Raw genomic sequence first — 14,074 nt, 5'->3', positions numbered from 1 at the left:
ATGCCAAGTTGTTTAAAGAAAAAGTTAAAAGATGGCATGACAAAAGGATACAAAAGCGTGAGTTTAATGTAGGTGATTATGTATTGCTATACAACTCTCGTTTAAGATTTTTTGCAGGAAAACTTCTCTCTAAATTGGAAGGTCCTTACGTTATCGAGGAGGTCTACCGTTCCGGTGCCATAAAAATCAACAACTTTGAAGGCACAAATCCAAAGGTGGTGAACGGTCAAAGAATCAAACATTATATCTCAGGTAATCCCATAAATGTTGAAACCAATGTTATTGAAACCGTAACCCCAGAGGAATACATAAGGGACACTTTTCGGAACGTTTCAGACTCCGAAAAGGAATAGGTATGTGGTGCGGTAAGTAAACCGACTCCAAAACAGTTTTTAAGGCAATATTTCTCCGTTTTGGAATATTTAGAAAAATAGAAAAATAAGAAGCTGTCCGGGAAGGACACGAGGCCTCCACGAGGGCGGAGGGCGCGCCCTACCCTACTAGGCGCGCCCCTACCTCGTGGGCACCTCGTGTGCTCTCTGGACTCCGTTTTCGTACATGACACATATTTTGGTCGGTAAAAATTCATTATATAATCTCCCGGGGGTTTTGATTCCCGTATCACGCAATTATCTCCTGTTTGTGTTTCGAGCTGTTGCTGCTGCAGATTAGAGCAGGATGTCTTCGCAAGAGTCAGTCGGGGAGAGCCGGGTGTCTCATCCGGCACCGAGATCAACGACAAACAATCATGTTGACCCCTTTGGGCCAGCAACAGAGGAAGAGATGGAGGCTGATTTGTAGAGGATAGATGCCATGGAAGAGGATCAAGAAGTCACTTCCCGCCTCCAAGCTGGATTCACAGTGGGAGAACTGCAGAGCTCAACTATTCCAAACTCGGTTATCCCTTCCAATGTTAGATTTCTTTCTTATGAGAATATGAAAAAGAGTGTCACTGGTTCTCCCGCAGCTATGCAACACCCTTGGGTGCAGGGAGCTTTGGCTGTTACAGGAAAACCCCGAAAGGAAATAATGGACCTCAAGCAGCAAGTCAACAAGCTTGAGGAGGAGAATCGTATCTTGAGGGGCATCATCGCCAAAAACATCACATCACCATCCCCGAAAAGAGAGACATAATCACATGGGTATGGGCACTCCACTTGGCAACTGCCAAGCTTGGGGGAGTGCCCCGGTATCGTATCACCATAACTTTTATCTTTACCGTTTTTCTTAGTTCGATCCTTTTGGTAATATCTTGATCTAATAGAATAAAAGTTCTTAGTGTGATCTAGCTATGAGTTTTGCTTTATTATCCTCCTATGTAATCGAGTCCGTGAGCTATATAATAAAGATTAGTGTTGAGTCAAGGGCTTGATTATTTTGCCATGATCCTAAGTGAATAAAAGAAAAGAGAAAGAAATAAAAAGAAACAAAGAGATCATGTGAGTCTTATGGAGAGTAATGAGCTCACATAGAAAGAGTATGATGAATAAAAGTTGTTGAGGGTTGACAAACACAGTTTTGGTCATCGTTGCAGTTAATAGGAAGTAATAAAGAAAGAGAGGTCTTCACATATAAATATACTATCTTGGACATCTTTTATGATTGTGAGCACTCATTAAAATATGACATGCTAAAGAGTTGACATTGGACAAGGAAGACAACGTAATGGGTTATGTTTTCTTACATCTGAGATAAATTATATTGTCTTGGATCTTCCAACATGATGAGCTTGCCTTTCCCCCTCATGCTAGCCAAATTCATTGCACCAAGTAGAGATACTACTTGTGCTTCTAAATACCCGTAAACTAGTCTGGCCATAAGAGTCCACCATATCTACCTATGGATTGAGTAAGATCCATCAAGTAAGTTGTCATCGATGCAAGCAATAAAAATTGCTCTTTAGATATGTATGATTGATTGGTGTGGAGGAAATAAGCTTTATACGATCGTGTGATATGGAAGTAATAAAAGGGACAGACTGCATAATAAAGGTCCATATCACAAGTGGCAATATAAAGTGACATCCTTTCGCATTAATATTTTGTGCATCCAACCATAAAAGCGCATGACAACCTCTGTTCCCTCTGCGAAGGGCCTATCTTTTACTTTTATCTCCTACATTGCATAAGAGTCATGGTGATCTTCACCTTCCTTTTTACATTTTATCCTTTGTCAAGCACAATATGTTGGAAAGATCCTGGTATATATGGCTAATTGGATGTGAGTTTTCATGAACTATTACTGTTGACATTACCCTTGAGGTAAAACGTTGGGAGGCAAAACTATAAGCCCCTATCTTTCTCTGTGTCCGATTAAAACTCCATACCCATAAGTATTGCGTGAGTGTCAGCAATTGTGAAAGATTATATGATAGTTGAGTATGTGGACTTGCTGAAAAGCTCTTATACATTGGCTCTTTCTTGTGTTATGATAAATTGCAATTGCTTCAATGACTGATATTATAGTTTGTTAGTTTTCAATAGAGTTTATGATTCATACTTGATATTGTGATTGAATTATTACTCTAGCATTAGAGATTATATGACAAAGAATTATATGAGTTGTTGTTCTAAGAATGATCATTATGCCCTCATGTCCGTATTTTATTTTTATCGACACCTATATCTCTAAACATGTGGACATATTTTTCAATTTCGGCTTTTCGCTTGAGGACAAGCGAGGTCTAAGCTTGGGGAGTTGATACGTCCATTTTGCATCATGCTTTTATATTGATATTTATTGCATTATGGGCTATTATTACACATTATGTCACAATACTTATGCCTATTCTCTCTTATTTTACAAGGTTTACATAAAGAGGGAGAATGTCGGCAGCTGAGATTCTGGGCTGGAAAAGGAGCAAATATTAGAGACCTATTCTGCACAGCTCCAAAAGTCCTGAAACTTCACGGAAGATGTTTTCCAAATATATAAAAAATACTAAGAGCAAAACTTCACCAGGGGGGCCACACCCTGCCCACGAGGGTGGGGGGCATGCCCTACCCCCCTGGGCGCGCCCCCTACCTCATGGGCCCCCCTGGTGGCCCTCCGGTGGCCATCTTCTGCTATATGGAGTCTTTCGATGGGAAAAAATCATAAGCCATCTTCTCGGACGAAACTCCGCTGCCACGAGGCGGAACCTTGACGGAACCAATCTAGGGCTCTGGCGGAGCTGTTCTGCCGGGGAAACTTCCCTCCCGGAGGGGGAAATCATCGCCATCGTCATCACCAACGCTCCTCTTATCGGGAAAGGGCAATCTCCATCAACATCTTCATCAGCACCATCTCATCTCAAAACCCTAGTTCATCTCTTGTATCCAATTCTTGTCTCCAAGTTCGGGATTGGTGCTAGTAGGTTGCTAGTAGTGTTAATTACTCTTTGTAGTTGATGCTAGTTGGTTCAATTGGTGGAAGATCATATGTTCAGATCCTATATGCATATTAATACCCTTTGATTATGAACATGTTTATGCTTTGTGAGTAGTTACTTTTGTTCCTAGGGACATGGAAGAAGTCTTGCTATTAGTAGTCATGTGAATTTGGTATTCGTTCGATATTTTGATGAGATGTATGTTGTCTCTCCTGTAGTGGTGTTATATGAACGTCGACTACATGACACTTCATCATTATTTGGGCCTAGAGGAAGGCATTGGGAAGTAATAAGTAGATGATGGGTTGCTAGAGTGACAGAAGCTTAAACCCTAGTTTATGCGTTGCTTCGTAAGGGGCTGATTTGGATCCATATGTTTCATGCTATGGTTAGGTTTACCTTAATACTTATGTTGTAGTTGCCGATGCTTGCAATAGAGGTTAATCATAAGTGGGATGCTTGTCCAAGTAAGGGAAGCACTCAAGCACTGGTCCACCCACATACCAAATTATCAAAGTACCGAACGCGAATCATATGAACGTGGTGAAGCCTAGCTTGACGATATTCCCATGTGTCCTCGGGAGCGCTTTACATCATATAAGAGTTTGTCCAGACTTGTCCTTTGCTACAAAAAGGATTGGGCCAACATGCTGCACCTTATTTACTTTTGTTACTTGTTGCTCGTTACAAATTATCTTATCACAAAACTATCTGTTACCACTTATTTCAGTACTTGCAGAGAATACTTTGATGGAAACTGCTTATCATTTCCTTCTGCTCCTCGTTGGGTTCGACACTCTTACTTATCGAAAGGACTACGATAGATTTCCTATACTTGTGGGTCATCATCCCACGCCGCCGCCCGTCGACTCCCGATTAGCAGGCTGGAGAACTCAGTGGGCACCGCCACCACCACCGACACCACGCGGAGATGAGGGGCTAGACCGCACCGAGACCCCCGAACCAGGCGTCATGCCGCCCACGCGGCCACAACGGTCGCCCAAGTCGCCGAAGAAGTCCGGGGCCAGCGCCTCGGCGTCCAACTCCGCCAGACGAGCCGCGTCGTCCAAGGCCGCCATGAAACTCCAACCAAAGATCCCGCCACGCGAGAAGGAAGAGGCCTTGCCGCTGCCAATCGCGCTCGGGGATGATTGCCCGCCACTGCCGTTAGCCGCGCTACCTTTGACTGGCGGCATCCTTCGGCGACAGCGGGGTGAGCAGGGGCCAAGGAGAGGGAGGTGGCGGCTCTAGGGTTCTGCCCGAGCCGCCCTGTGTGGGAGCGACGTGGGGGTCCATTTCCTCGATAGATCGTAACTGTATTGTGGCAAAACGGACTTTAAATTATCTATTTTTGCCAGAAGACTTCAAATTATCTTAGTATGTCTTAAATTTGATTTTATTAGGATCTTTATAGTTTGATTTTTAGTATCTTTAATCTTATGTATTTTTTAGTTAATCCATAAAATAGGATCATTCCCCAAAAGATACATAAGATTAAACATTATATGATCCTTACCAGAATTTTAATTTAATTAGTTCATCATGTTTATCAAGTATGCTCCCTTCAATCACATCTAAACCGGCAATGCACGGACCCACACACTCTACGTACCACCTAATCATTGAACAATCCGATCTGATTAGGGGAAAGCGAACCAAGACGTACAACTTCATCACCGCACAAACTAACATAAAGTTCAACCCATTCACAAAAGCTGGATCAAACTTGCACAACTTTTAAAAGATCAGCATGCATGTCTAGCACATTTTTCACATCATTGCTCTTCTAGTACTAGCAGTGCATATACTGTACAAGGCATCCTCACCTAGTGGCAAGCAATGCAGCTGCCAGTCGGCCAACAGTGGCAAAGTACACGCAACTTTGACATCGGCGATCAGGTATTCTAATCGCACACATGGGACTGGCGTTGCTGCGTCCCATACCGGGGGAGAAAGAAACCCCCAAAGGGTGGAGGGCTGTCACGAGCATGTCCCCGGCTTGCAGACCGCCCGATCGACATCTTACAGTGGCGATCCTTCTTCTCAGGCCCTCCGCTAATGCGCCGGCGGTTAGCCACCTCGAGGAGGCATTGCGTTTATGATTTTCCTGCTGTTCGTGATGAGGTCTCGGTTGCTTAGCCTTACCTTGTGCCAAGAAGCCGTCATCTTCTAATGGAGGGTTTTGTTTCTTCAATAATAGTATATGGCTATTGGCTGTATACATCTTTTGATGCAGATTTTTAGGCATGGCAAATCTGACGTTTTTCATGGAAGAAATTTATATTGGCGTAATGATGCAAATTTAGTTTGCAAGCATGACAAATTTCTGACAAAAATATGAACTTAGACAGATTTATCATGCCCGCCAACTAAATTTGTCATCCTTGAAGAACATAATTTGCTATGAATTGTTTGATTTGTCATGGCCTAAAATCTAACGTCAGATTTGTAGTTGAGTCCGAGTTATCCTCTTTTTCAGAAAAAAGAAGAAGCCATCATCTTTGTTGCGATATTTGTGATAAACCGGCAAGGTGCAAATACCTTCTTCTCGTGAGTTTAAGTAAAGACAGGGAGACAATGTGAATGTCTTCTACGTACGTTTCGTGCATGAACATTCAGTCAACACTGTCCTGTACGTACTCTCTGTCCAGGTCTTGTCCTTTTTTCCTTTTCTTTGGGCAAACAAGGTCTTGCCAGCAAGAAGCCTTCCCGGACTGAAAGCATGTCCAATTTTGCGTCCAGTGTAGTACTACAAAACTCATCGAGAACTTAAAACAGCTTGCCAAAGAAAGTGTATTAGTGAGAGATGCAGTATTATATTGGGAAATAAACGAAAAACAAGCAATGTAAACCCCCACAATGTAGGGCAACTTGGATGTACTACAATATATTATTTATTGAAAAGAATGCAGTTCTTTTAGCATCCAAGTTCAAAGAATGAATGCCTTGAGAGAGTAGAGTTCAAGTCAAAGGGAGTAAAAAAGAAGCAGTCCCCGGAACCCAGAAAAATTAATCCGATGATAAGGTTGGGGTTTGAAGCTACTAAGCTCTCCTTTTCACACAGATTATAAGATCTCTATGTACACGCACATACTCCGATCCATGGCCATGGGCACAAGAGCTCTCTTTGTACGGATTCATGAACAACGTACACTTCGATCACTTACCCGCTAATCATTTCGGAAGGGCATGCAACATGCCACTTCTCTCGGATCAGTCGATAATAACTAGCCAATTTTTTTTATTTAAAAAGGCTTTTACTTCGCTTTATAAATAAAACAACCACCAAGCACGAGGTATCAAGGTATCACCCGAACAATCCACACACAAACACAATGCCACCGCAGGCAAGGTCCAACAGTCACACACAATCACACAGATCCAAGTTCAGTTGTGGGCACAGCACAACAAACCCAACAAGGCGCACGACAAGACAACACATAAACGAGGTGGCGGTGGCGAGGTGACGACGATCTAATCCGGCTCCGGTGGTAGTGGGGGAAGCGGTGGGGCCATCCGGAGAGCCATCGCACGAAGATGGGTGATGATGGAGGTGATGGCGTCTCTCTCCCTAGGACGGCTAAACGGCCACCAAATCTGCAAGTAAGCAGACCATTTGAACAAAGCGTCAGTAGCACGACAACGGAGAATACGCTGAATCACAAGTTTATTCCTAACAGTCTACAACGTCCAGGCAAGCACCCCAATGGCCAGCCACCTAATGTGGCGCATCGAGGTTGGGATCGCCTGGAGTTCGGCGAAGAGAGCGGGGAAGTTGTTGTGGTCCCAGTTTCCACCCACTATTTCGCGGAAAAAACTCCAGAGGAACCGCGCGGACACGCAGGAGAAGAATATATGGTTCGAGTCCTCTTCAGGCCCGCAAAGCGGGCAACGTCCATCATCGGGACCATTGCGTTTCAGGACATCCACGCCGGATGGAAGGCGACCTCGAATCCATTGCCACAAGAAGATCCTAATTTTCAGAGGGAGACGGATCTCCCAGATGGTGGTGAGCGCCTCATGTCCAAGCAAAGGGGCAAAGGCCTGGTAGAGGGATCTAGTGGAGAATTGCCCAGAAGGCTCTAGACGCCATCTGGAGCGGTCAACTAGCCAATTCATATAACCAAACACTAGTTAACTTGGGAGAGGGCCTTCAAATCGTAAAAATTACAGGACGCCACGTTGCAATATATAAGGTCATTTTTTACACCATGCTTAATGGCTGTATGTTGCACATTAATTTTCTCTTAAAAAAATCTAGACGCATGTTGTTGGATGAAGTTTGTGCCTGCATCCAAAAATATGTCCATCTTATCGTGTACGAAACAAAACAAGTTCTTCAAGGGACTCCAAGTTAATTACCTCCAAAGAGACAAACAAGATTTTTTAGTCTAGTTATAACTTACTTTTTTGCATTTTTTTGCCTGTGTATCTTAAAACAGTTATTGGTTCATGTTTTACTGTATTCAGTTAAGTTTTGAGACCAATTACTTAATCAATCTTGGTGAAGAAAAAGAAAGCTACTCGATGCCATGAAGCTTGAAACAGAAGATAAAAAGCCATTTGTTAGTGCTTTTATATGTTTCCTTACATCCCACTGAGGTTAATGGCATCATTATTACTTCCTTATTTGCAAGAAGTGCACAGTCCATACTGACCCTAGAAATTAGGGCATTACTAGTTTGTTACCGCGAACCAACCTGTGGTTGGATAGTTAGGTGGACAGTGGTATCCACAACCCACCAGGGTTCAAGTCCCGGTACTTGCATTTACCCTCAAGATGATATCCCGGCTTAGTCTGCCAGAGGTGCTCATAAGAATAGGGTGTGTGCATGTGCATTTATAGGTGTGAGTGTATGCGCATATATATATGAGTGTTTGCGTCTGTATCATGTTCAAAAAAACATAGTTTCTTACCAATCTAGATGTAATATTATATCATCCACATAATTAAGTCTAGTAAAATCATACCGGCCACATAATTATATCAACACTTCATATTTTTGTTTCTAACTTTGGTCATTAATTTTACAACCAAAAAGTTAGTTATATGCCACAAAAAGTATGGCATTGGATGCACATTTCAAAGAACTTTCCGATGATATTTTTTATGACATATAACCCATATTTTGTTCATCAAAATTAGAAGTCAAAATTTGACATGAAAAACAAAGTGATCTTGTATACAGAAATAGAGGGAGTACTAACGTAGGAGAGTCTTGAAATTGTCCCAAATATGTTGGTGCTATGTTTTCCTTCAACAATGTATGTCCAATACCCAAAGTAATATAGTGTATACTCCTCAATATAGCGCATAATTTTGCTGCACCCATCAAACCTTGTCCACTGATATGTGTAAAATCATAGACTCAGCATGTAAGAATAATATTGTTGTATTTGTCTTGCAAGATAATTTTATATTATGCCCCTCTTAACTATTTTTAGGCATCACAGCATCACATGCAAAAGATTACAACCAAAGTGATGCATTGAAGTATTTGTGTTTATAGTTTCTGGAAAAGGGAACTGTATATTAACCGTATTGAAGTCTTAGTAGAAATATTCTAGGGTATATATACACCCCTAAGCGGGAGTTTCAAAATAACCACACACCTATGATAATGGATCACGAGTTTATGTTTATACTACTCCCTCCATTCCAAATTAGCTAGTGTATTAGAGTTCGTTAGGATAAACATTTGACCAACAATTACTATATTAATACACACATGTGTGATATAAAGTTCTCTTTTGCAAAATTATGCGCCATAAAGTTGATATCATTTGTATTTTAAAGTACTCATTTGTGGTTATGATTTCTTATCACGAAAGTTATATCATAATAGTGTAATTGTCCGGAAAAGGCTTATTCCAACGAAACCTAATACACTACTCCATAATTTCAACCGAGGGAGCAGGGGCTGTTTTGAGGCACAAATTATTCACTCTTGAAAAAAAATGTTACTCCCTCCGATCTGAATTAATTGACGCAACTTTATACTAAAGTTGTACTAAAGCTGCCTGAACAAATTTGGATCGTAGGGAGTAGTACTAATTTTTAGGGGGATCAATATGCAACTATTTTTAGAGGAATTAATACCGTTTTAGATAATTAATACAATGCAACTTTAGTATAAAGTTGTACTAAAGCTGTGTCAACTAATTTGGATCGGAAGGAGTAGCACTATTTTTTAGGGAAATTGATATGCAACTATTTTTAGAGGAATTAATATAACAATATTTTTAGAGAAATAAATTTGCTACTTTGTTACATTTTTTTCCTGCACAATAGAACCCTTCCACTTGTGCAACAACTGGAACCTCTCACCTATATAAAGGCAGTGGCACACAGACATGCCCAAGAGCCAAAGTAAGGCGCAAGACTAGCCAGCAGGGAGAGTTTTTCCATTGCTAATCAAGCAACGTTTAGCCGCCGGCCGGCAAGAAGCCAAGAAAGCATGGGCAACAGCCTGCGGTGCTGCCTGGCCTGCGTCCTCCCCTGCGGCTCCTTCGACTTGATCCGCATCGTCCACCTCAACGGCCACATCGAGGAGTACTCGCGCCCGGTCACCGCCGGCGAGGTCATGGCGGCGCACCCCAGCCACGTGGTGAGCCGGCCGTGCTCCCAGGGCGGCGCGCGGCGGATCCTCATTGTCGACCCCGATTCGGAGCTGGAGCGGGGGTGCTTCTACTTCCTGGTGCCGACCTCGTCGGTGCCGGAGAAGAAGAGGAAGCCGTCGTCGCAGCCACAACAGAAGAAGGTGCGGTCATCGTCCACGTCGAAGCCGACGAGCGTGTCGAGCAGTGCGGGCGCCGGCGCCGGCGCTAATAAGGTGACGAAAGACCGCGGCGCCGGCGACAGCTACCTGGCGGAGGTGCTGTCGGAGGGCAAGGCCAGGTGCAAGCGCAGCCGGAGCGTCCGCGCGACGGTGTGGCGGCCGCATCTTCAGATCATCCCGGAAGAAGCTCTCGAGTGAAATCTGCTGTGTTAGCTTGGTCCCTGTTGTACATACGGGTCTGGTCTGGTTGTGCACGGTGTACCGTGCACGTACAAGGACGACCGAACGGCGCCGCGTAGCCATGCGTGACGTGGTGGGCGGTGATGGCCGTTGGGTCGTCCAGTTTTAGGTGAGAGGCCGGCGATCGCCGCCGGCTGCCTCTCCCTTGGTAGTTTTTCTCACTCTCTCGGTGTTTTTCCAGCTCTTTTCACTGCCGGCCAGATCGGGCTGCTTTGAAGGCAGCGAGAGTAGCTGGGTTTGGGTTGCCCTCGATGGCAGAGAGAACAGGAGAAGCAGAAAACAAGACTGCAAGAGCTTTTTTTACGGATGTAATGACAAGAAGCCAGAAAAGTTCAGCAGAAACTTCAATATTGTTGTCCATCTTGTCAGGATATATTACGTGCGTTGTTCAGCTCTGATGCATCCTCCAATGAGCTATACTCCTGTGTACGTATAGGTTCCAGGAAACTTCCTGAATCGCACGGTAATCAGTAGCCAGACGACGGCAGGTTCCCGTTGGTTTTTGCGGGTGGCTCATCCCTTTCCCATATTTTCTTCTTCAGATTTAGCTGCCGCGTGAACTAAATACCGGAGCACACGAAACATATATACATCTAATCCAAATAGGGTCTCGGTCTCCACTGGTCTTGTCTAGAACTTGCTGCTAATCAGTCAAAACAAGTCGCAAAATTGCGTCGAGTTGTATGGAAGGGGACGAAAGCTTTTGTCCGATGCAGGCATGAAACAAGGGGAGCTTTTTCTCCGTCACGTCCGGACATCCGGTGGTATGAGCTGTACCTCAGGTTAAACAACAGTGAAGCGGCTCTAGCCCCAAGTGAGCACGAGAAGCCACCCTTCAACACTCTGCCAAGTGGCAAGGGAAGTGCCAGTGCCAGTGCGTCCAGCTCCATGGAAGCACTCCTTTGTATGTGTGGGCCGAGAGAGTAGTAATAAGGCTGGTCATAGTGGGTAGTAACTTATATATTATTTTTTTTAGAAAAGGAGGATGACCCCCCGGCCTCTGCATCTGGGAGATGCATACGGCCACTTTATTGATTATTCTCGAGGACCTTACAAAGTATTACAACAATGTGCCTGAATCCACCATCTTGGGAACATATGCCGCTACTCCTATCCAAAATGATGAAGGGGTGCTAGCTGGGTCACTATCCAGACCACTCACCCAAGCCTAACATCAAAAGCCGGAAGCTGAAACACATTCGGAAGCCCCAGCTAGTCTAAATTACTACATTTATAGTGCAAAGTAATATAGTAGTAGTGTCATAGAGGACTTTATTAATGAGTTTGTAGACTCATCTTGTCTTGGAAAGTGCTATGTTATAGTAACATATTATGTTACCACTTCTCATTAACTACATGCCACATAAGCAAAAATTTCTCAGGATGCGCTATGTTACTAGGTAAGTTACTCCCACTATGACTAGCCTAAGGCCGCCCATGAGACCAATATACTCCTTCGATCAAGAGAAGGCTTTCTTTAGTGAATGGACACTCTCATAGGACTACCAAGTTGACAATCATGGGCTAGATGCATCACCAATCCGGTTAAACACATTAGGGCATCTTCAACACGGATCCTCAAACTGTCTGCATCGGCCCCGGACTCCGCAAGTCATTCAACGACGTCCCCCATCGGTTCACGGAGCAGTCCGGACCGCACGGTCCGAGTTCCGCAAGCCATTCAATGGCCTGACCCATCAGTTCACGGAGCAGTCCAGACCAAGGCTTTCCCACAAATCGGAACCAAACCATGGGGCTTGGCGGGAGACCGGACACAAGACATGTAGGACTGCGTCACCCACCGCCCACCCAAAATTGAGGCGGAGCCCGTGCTTTTGTAGATATCTGCATTGTTTTCGCAGCAAAAATTCCCCTTTCCAAACATTCTTCTTTCCCATCCCGCCGCTCTCCACCCAATTCCTGCCATTTTTCACCGTCGCCGCATGGACCCACACGAAAAGCGGTCGGAGACGGCAGTGGTGGAGTATCCGGCGACCATGCTCGCCCGGAAGATCAACTCAGAGCCACGGCAAAACCGTTGCCTGAAAGCAAAGGCAAAGGCGGCACCGGTCAAGAAGCAGAAGGTCGGCGGAGACGGATGTGGTGGTTGTGCAGGTGGCGGCTGTGGTGCAGGGCGGAGCCTGGGACGCGGGGCGCCGCTGCCGTCGTTGTCCATGCAGACGTCGTCTTGGCCGAAGCAGTACGAGGTGTCCTACTTCTATGTCACCAAGCAGCTCGGTAGGCAGTCCCCGACATCCGTCGCCGAGCATGTGCCCTACTGTGTGGACGTCTACATTGCGCTACTGCTTTTCTTTGAGTCTGCATCATCGTAGCTTGTACATTGCTTATATATGCATTGTTGTGTTGATCATTTGGTCGGGTATGCATTGTTTTGTTGATCATTTGGCAATGTTTTATTTTGTAGCCTTCCTGTGTGTGCAATGTGTTCTTGAAGTTGGAGAAGAAGAACTTCACGGTCATACATTGTTGGTTGAAGTTGAATGGACAACCCAAGTGGAATCAATTCGTTGCCAAGACCGTCGACACAGATGCCGAGGAAGAAACCAGTGATCCAACCGATCCAACAAAAGAGCCATCCAAGAAGGTTGAAGAGGGTTCTGGGGACATAAGTGGGAGGAGGAGAAGGCAAAGCGAGACAGGGCAGCGGCCAAGATGATGGAGAGGTTCGAGGGCATCTTGATGAAGAAAGATGAGGCATACATCAAGCGCTCCGACGTCAATGAGGCATGCCAAGTCGGGAGGTTTAACATGTTGATTGCGGCGACCGACAAGAAGATAAAATTCGAAGAGAAGAAGGCCATGATCAAAGAGAAGAAGGTTGAGATCACAACCGCTGCGGAGGAGCAAATATTTTAACCTTGAAGATGGATGATTTGGATGACGATGCAAGGAGATCATGCAAACCATCCGTTTCAAGATGTTAAAACAACAGAAGGAAGATATGAAGGCAGAGGCGGAGAAGGAGGCGGCCGAGAAGACGACGGCCAATACCGTGGTGGCGCCAGAGTGAGCGATGAGACTCAGATGGCTGGTCCAGCGGGGAATTTTTTGCACGGACTACCGAACCGCTAATCTTTTGTGATCGAGCATGTAAAAACTATGCATACTTGCCTATTTTTGGTTGTGATACGGCATGTGCTATGTGATCGGGTGGATTTGAATTTCAAATTGACCGTACCTAGGTGGATATTTAGGGGATAGATTTGGATGGCCGGCTTCCGTATCAGTGTCCACGGAGTGGTCCCCACCGGTCCGTGGACGGATACAGTGTCTGCTTTGGGGGCCAGCATTGGAGAAGCTTGATGATCCACAAGTATAGGGAATCGATCGTAGTTCTTTCGATAAGTAAGAGCGTCGAACTCAGCGAGGAGTGGAAGGAATAAATCAACGATTTTCATCAAGGTATTCTGTGCAAGTGTTGTAAAGTAGTTGTATCATATAGTTTGATAACAGGATAATTCATAATAGGTAACAAGTAACCAGAGTAACAAGGTGCAGCAAGATGTCCCAATCCTTTTTATTGCAAAGGACAAGCCAAAATTACTTCTTATAGTGATTAAATTGTTCTCGAGGACGCATGGGAATTTCATCTAGTTACATTCATCACGATTCATTGACTCACGTTAATTGCTTTGATAAGTTGTTATGTGGATGGACCAAAGCT

General features: G+C 44.6%; 1 protein-coding gene across 1 annotated transcript; it reads left to right on the top strand.

Annotated features, from left to right (window-relative positions):
• Positions 1–9,744: 9,744 nt before the first annotated feature.
• On the top strand, positions 9,745–10,762 carry LOC125553922 (uncharacterized). Its single transcript, XM_048717573.2, has one exon. The coding sequence runs from the start codon at positions 9,829–9,831 to the stop codon at positions 10,345–10,347; it is 519 nt and encodes a 172-aa protein (XP_048573530.1). The 5' UTR covers positions 9,745–9,828; the 3' UTR covers positions 10,348–10,762.
• The last annotated feature ends 3,312 nt before the right edge of the window (positions 10,763–14,074 follow it).

Source organism: Triticum urartu, chromosome 4A (genome assembly GCF_056163025.1).
Source record: "Triticum urartu cultivar PI428250 chromosome 4A, HENAU_Tu73, whole genome shotgun sequence".
In the NCBI taxonomy this organism is placed as follows: domain Eukaryota; kingdom Viridiplantae; phylum Streptophyta; class Magnoliopsida; order Poales; family Poaceae; genus Triticum; species Triticum urartu.
This window is presented reverse-complemented; position numbering and strand designations above follow the sequence as displayed.

Coding starts and splice junctions, on each gene's coding strand:
- LOC125553922 (XM_048717573.2), top strand. CDS start 9,829: ATGGGCAACAGCCTGCGGTGCTGCCTGGCCTGCGTCCTCCCCTGCGGC.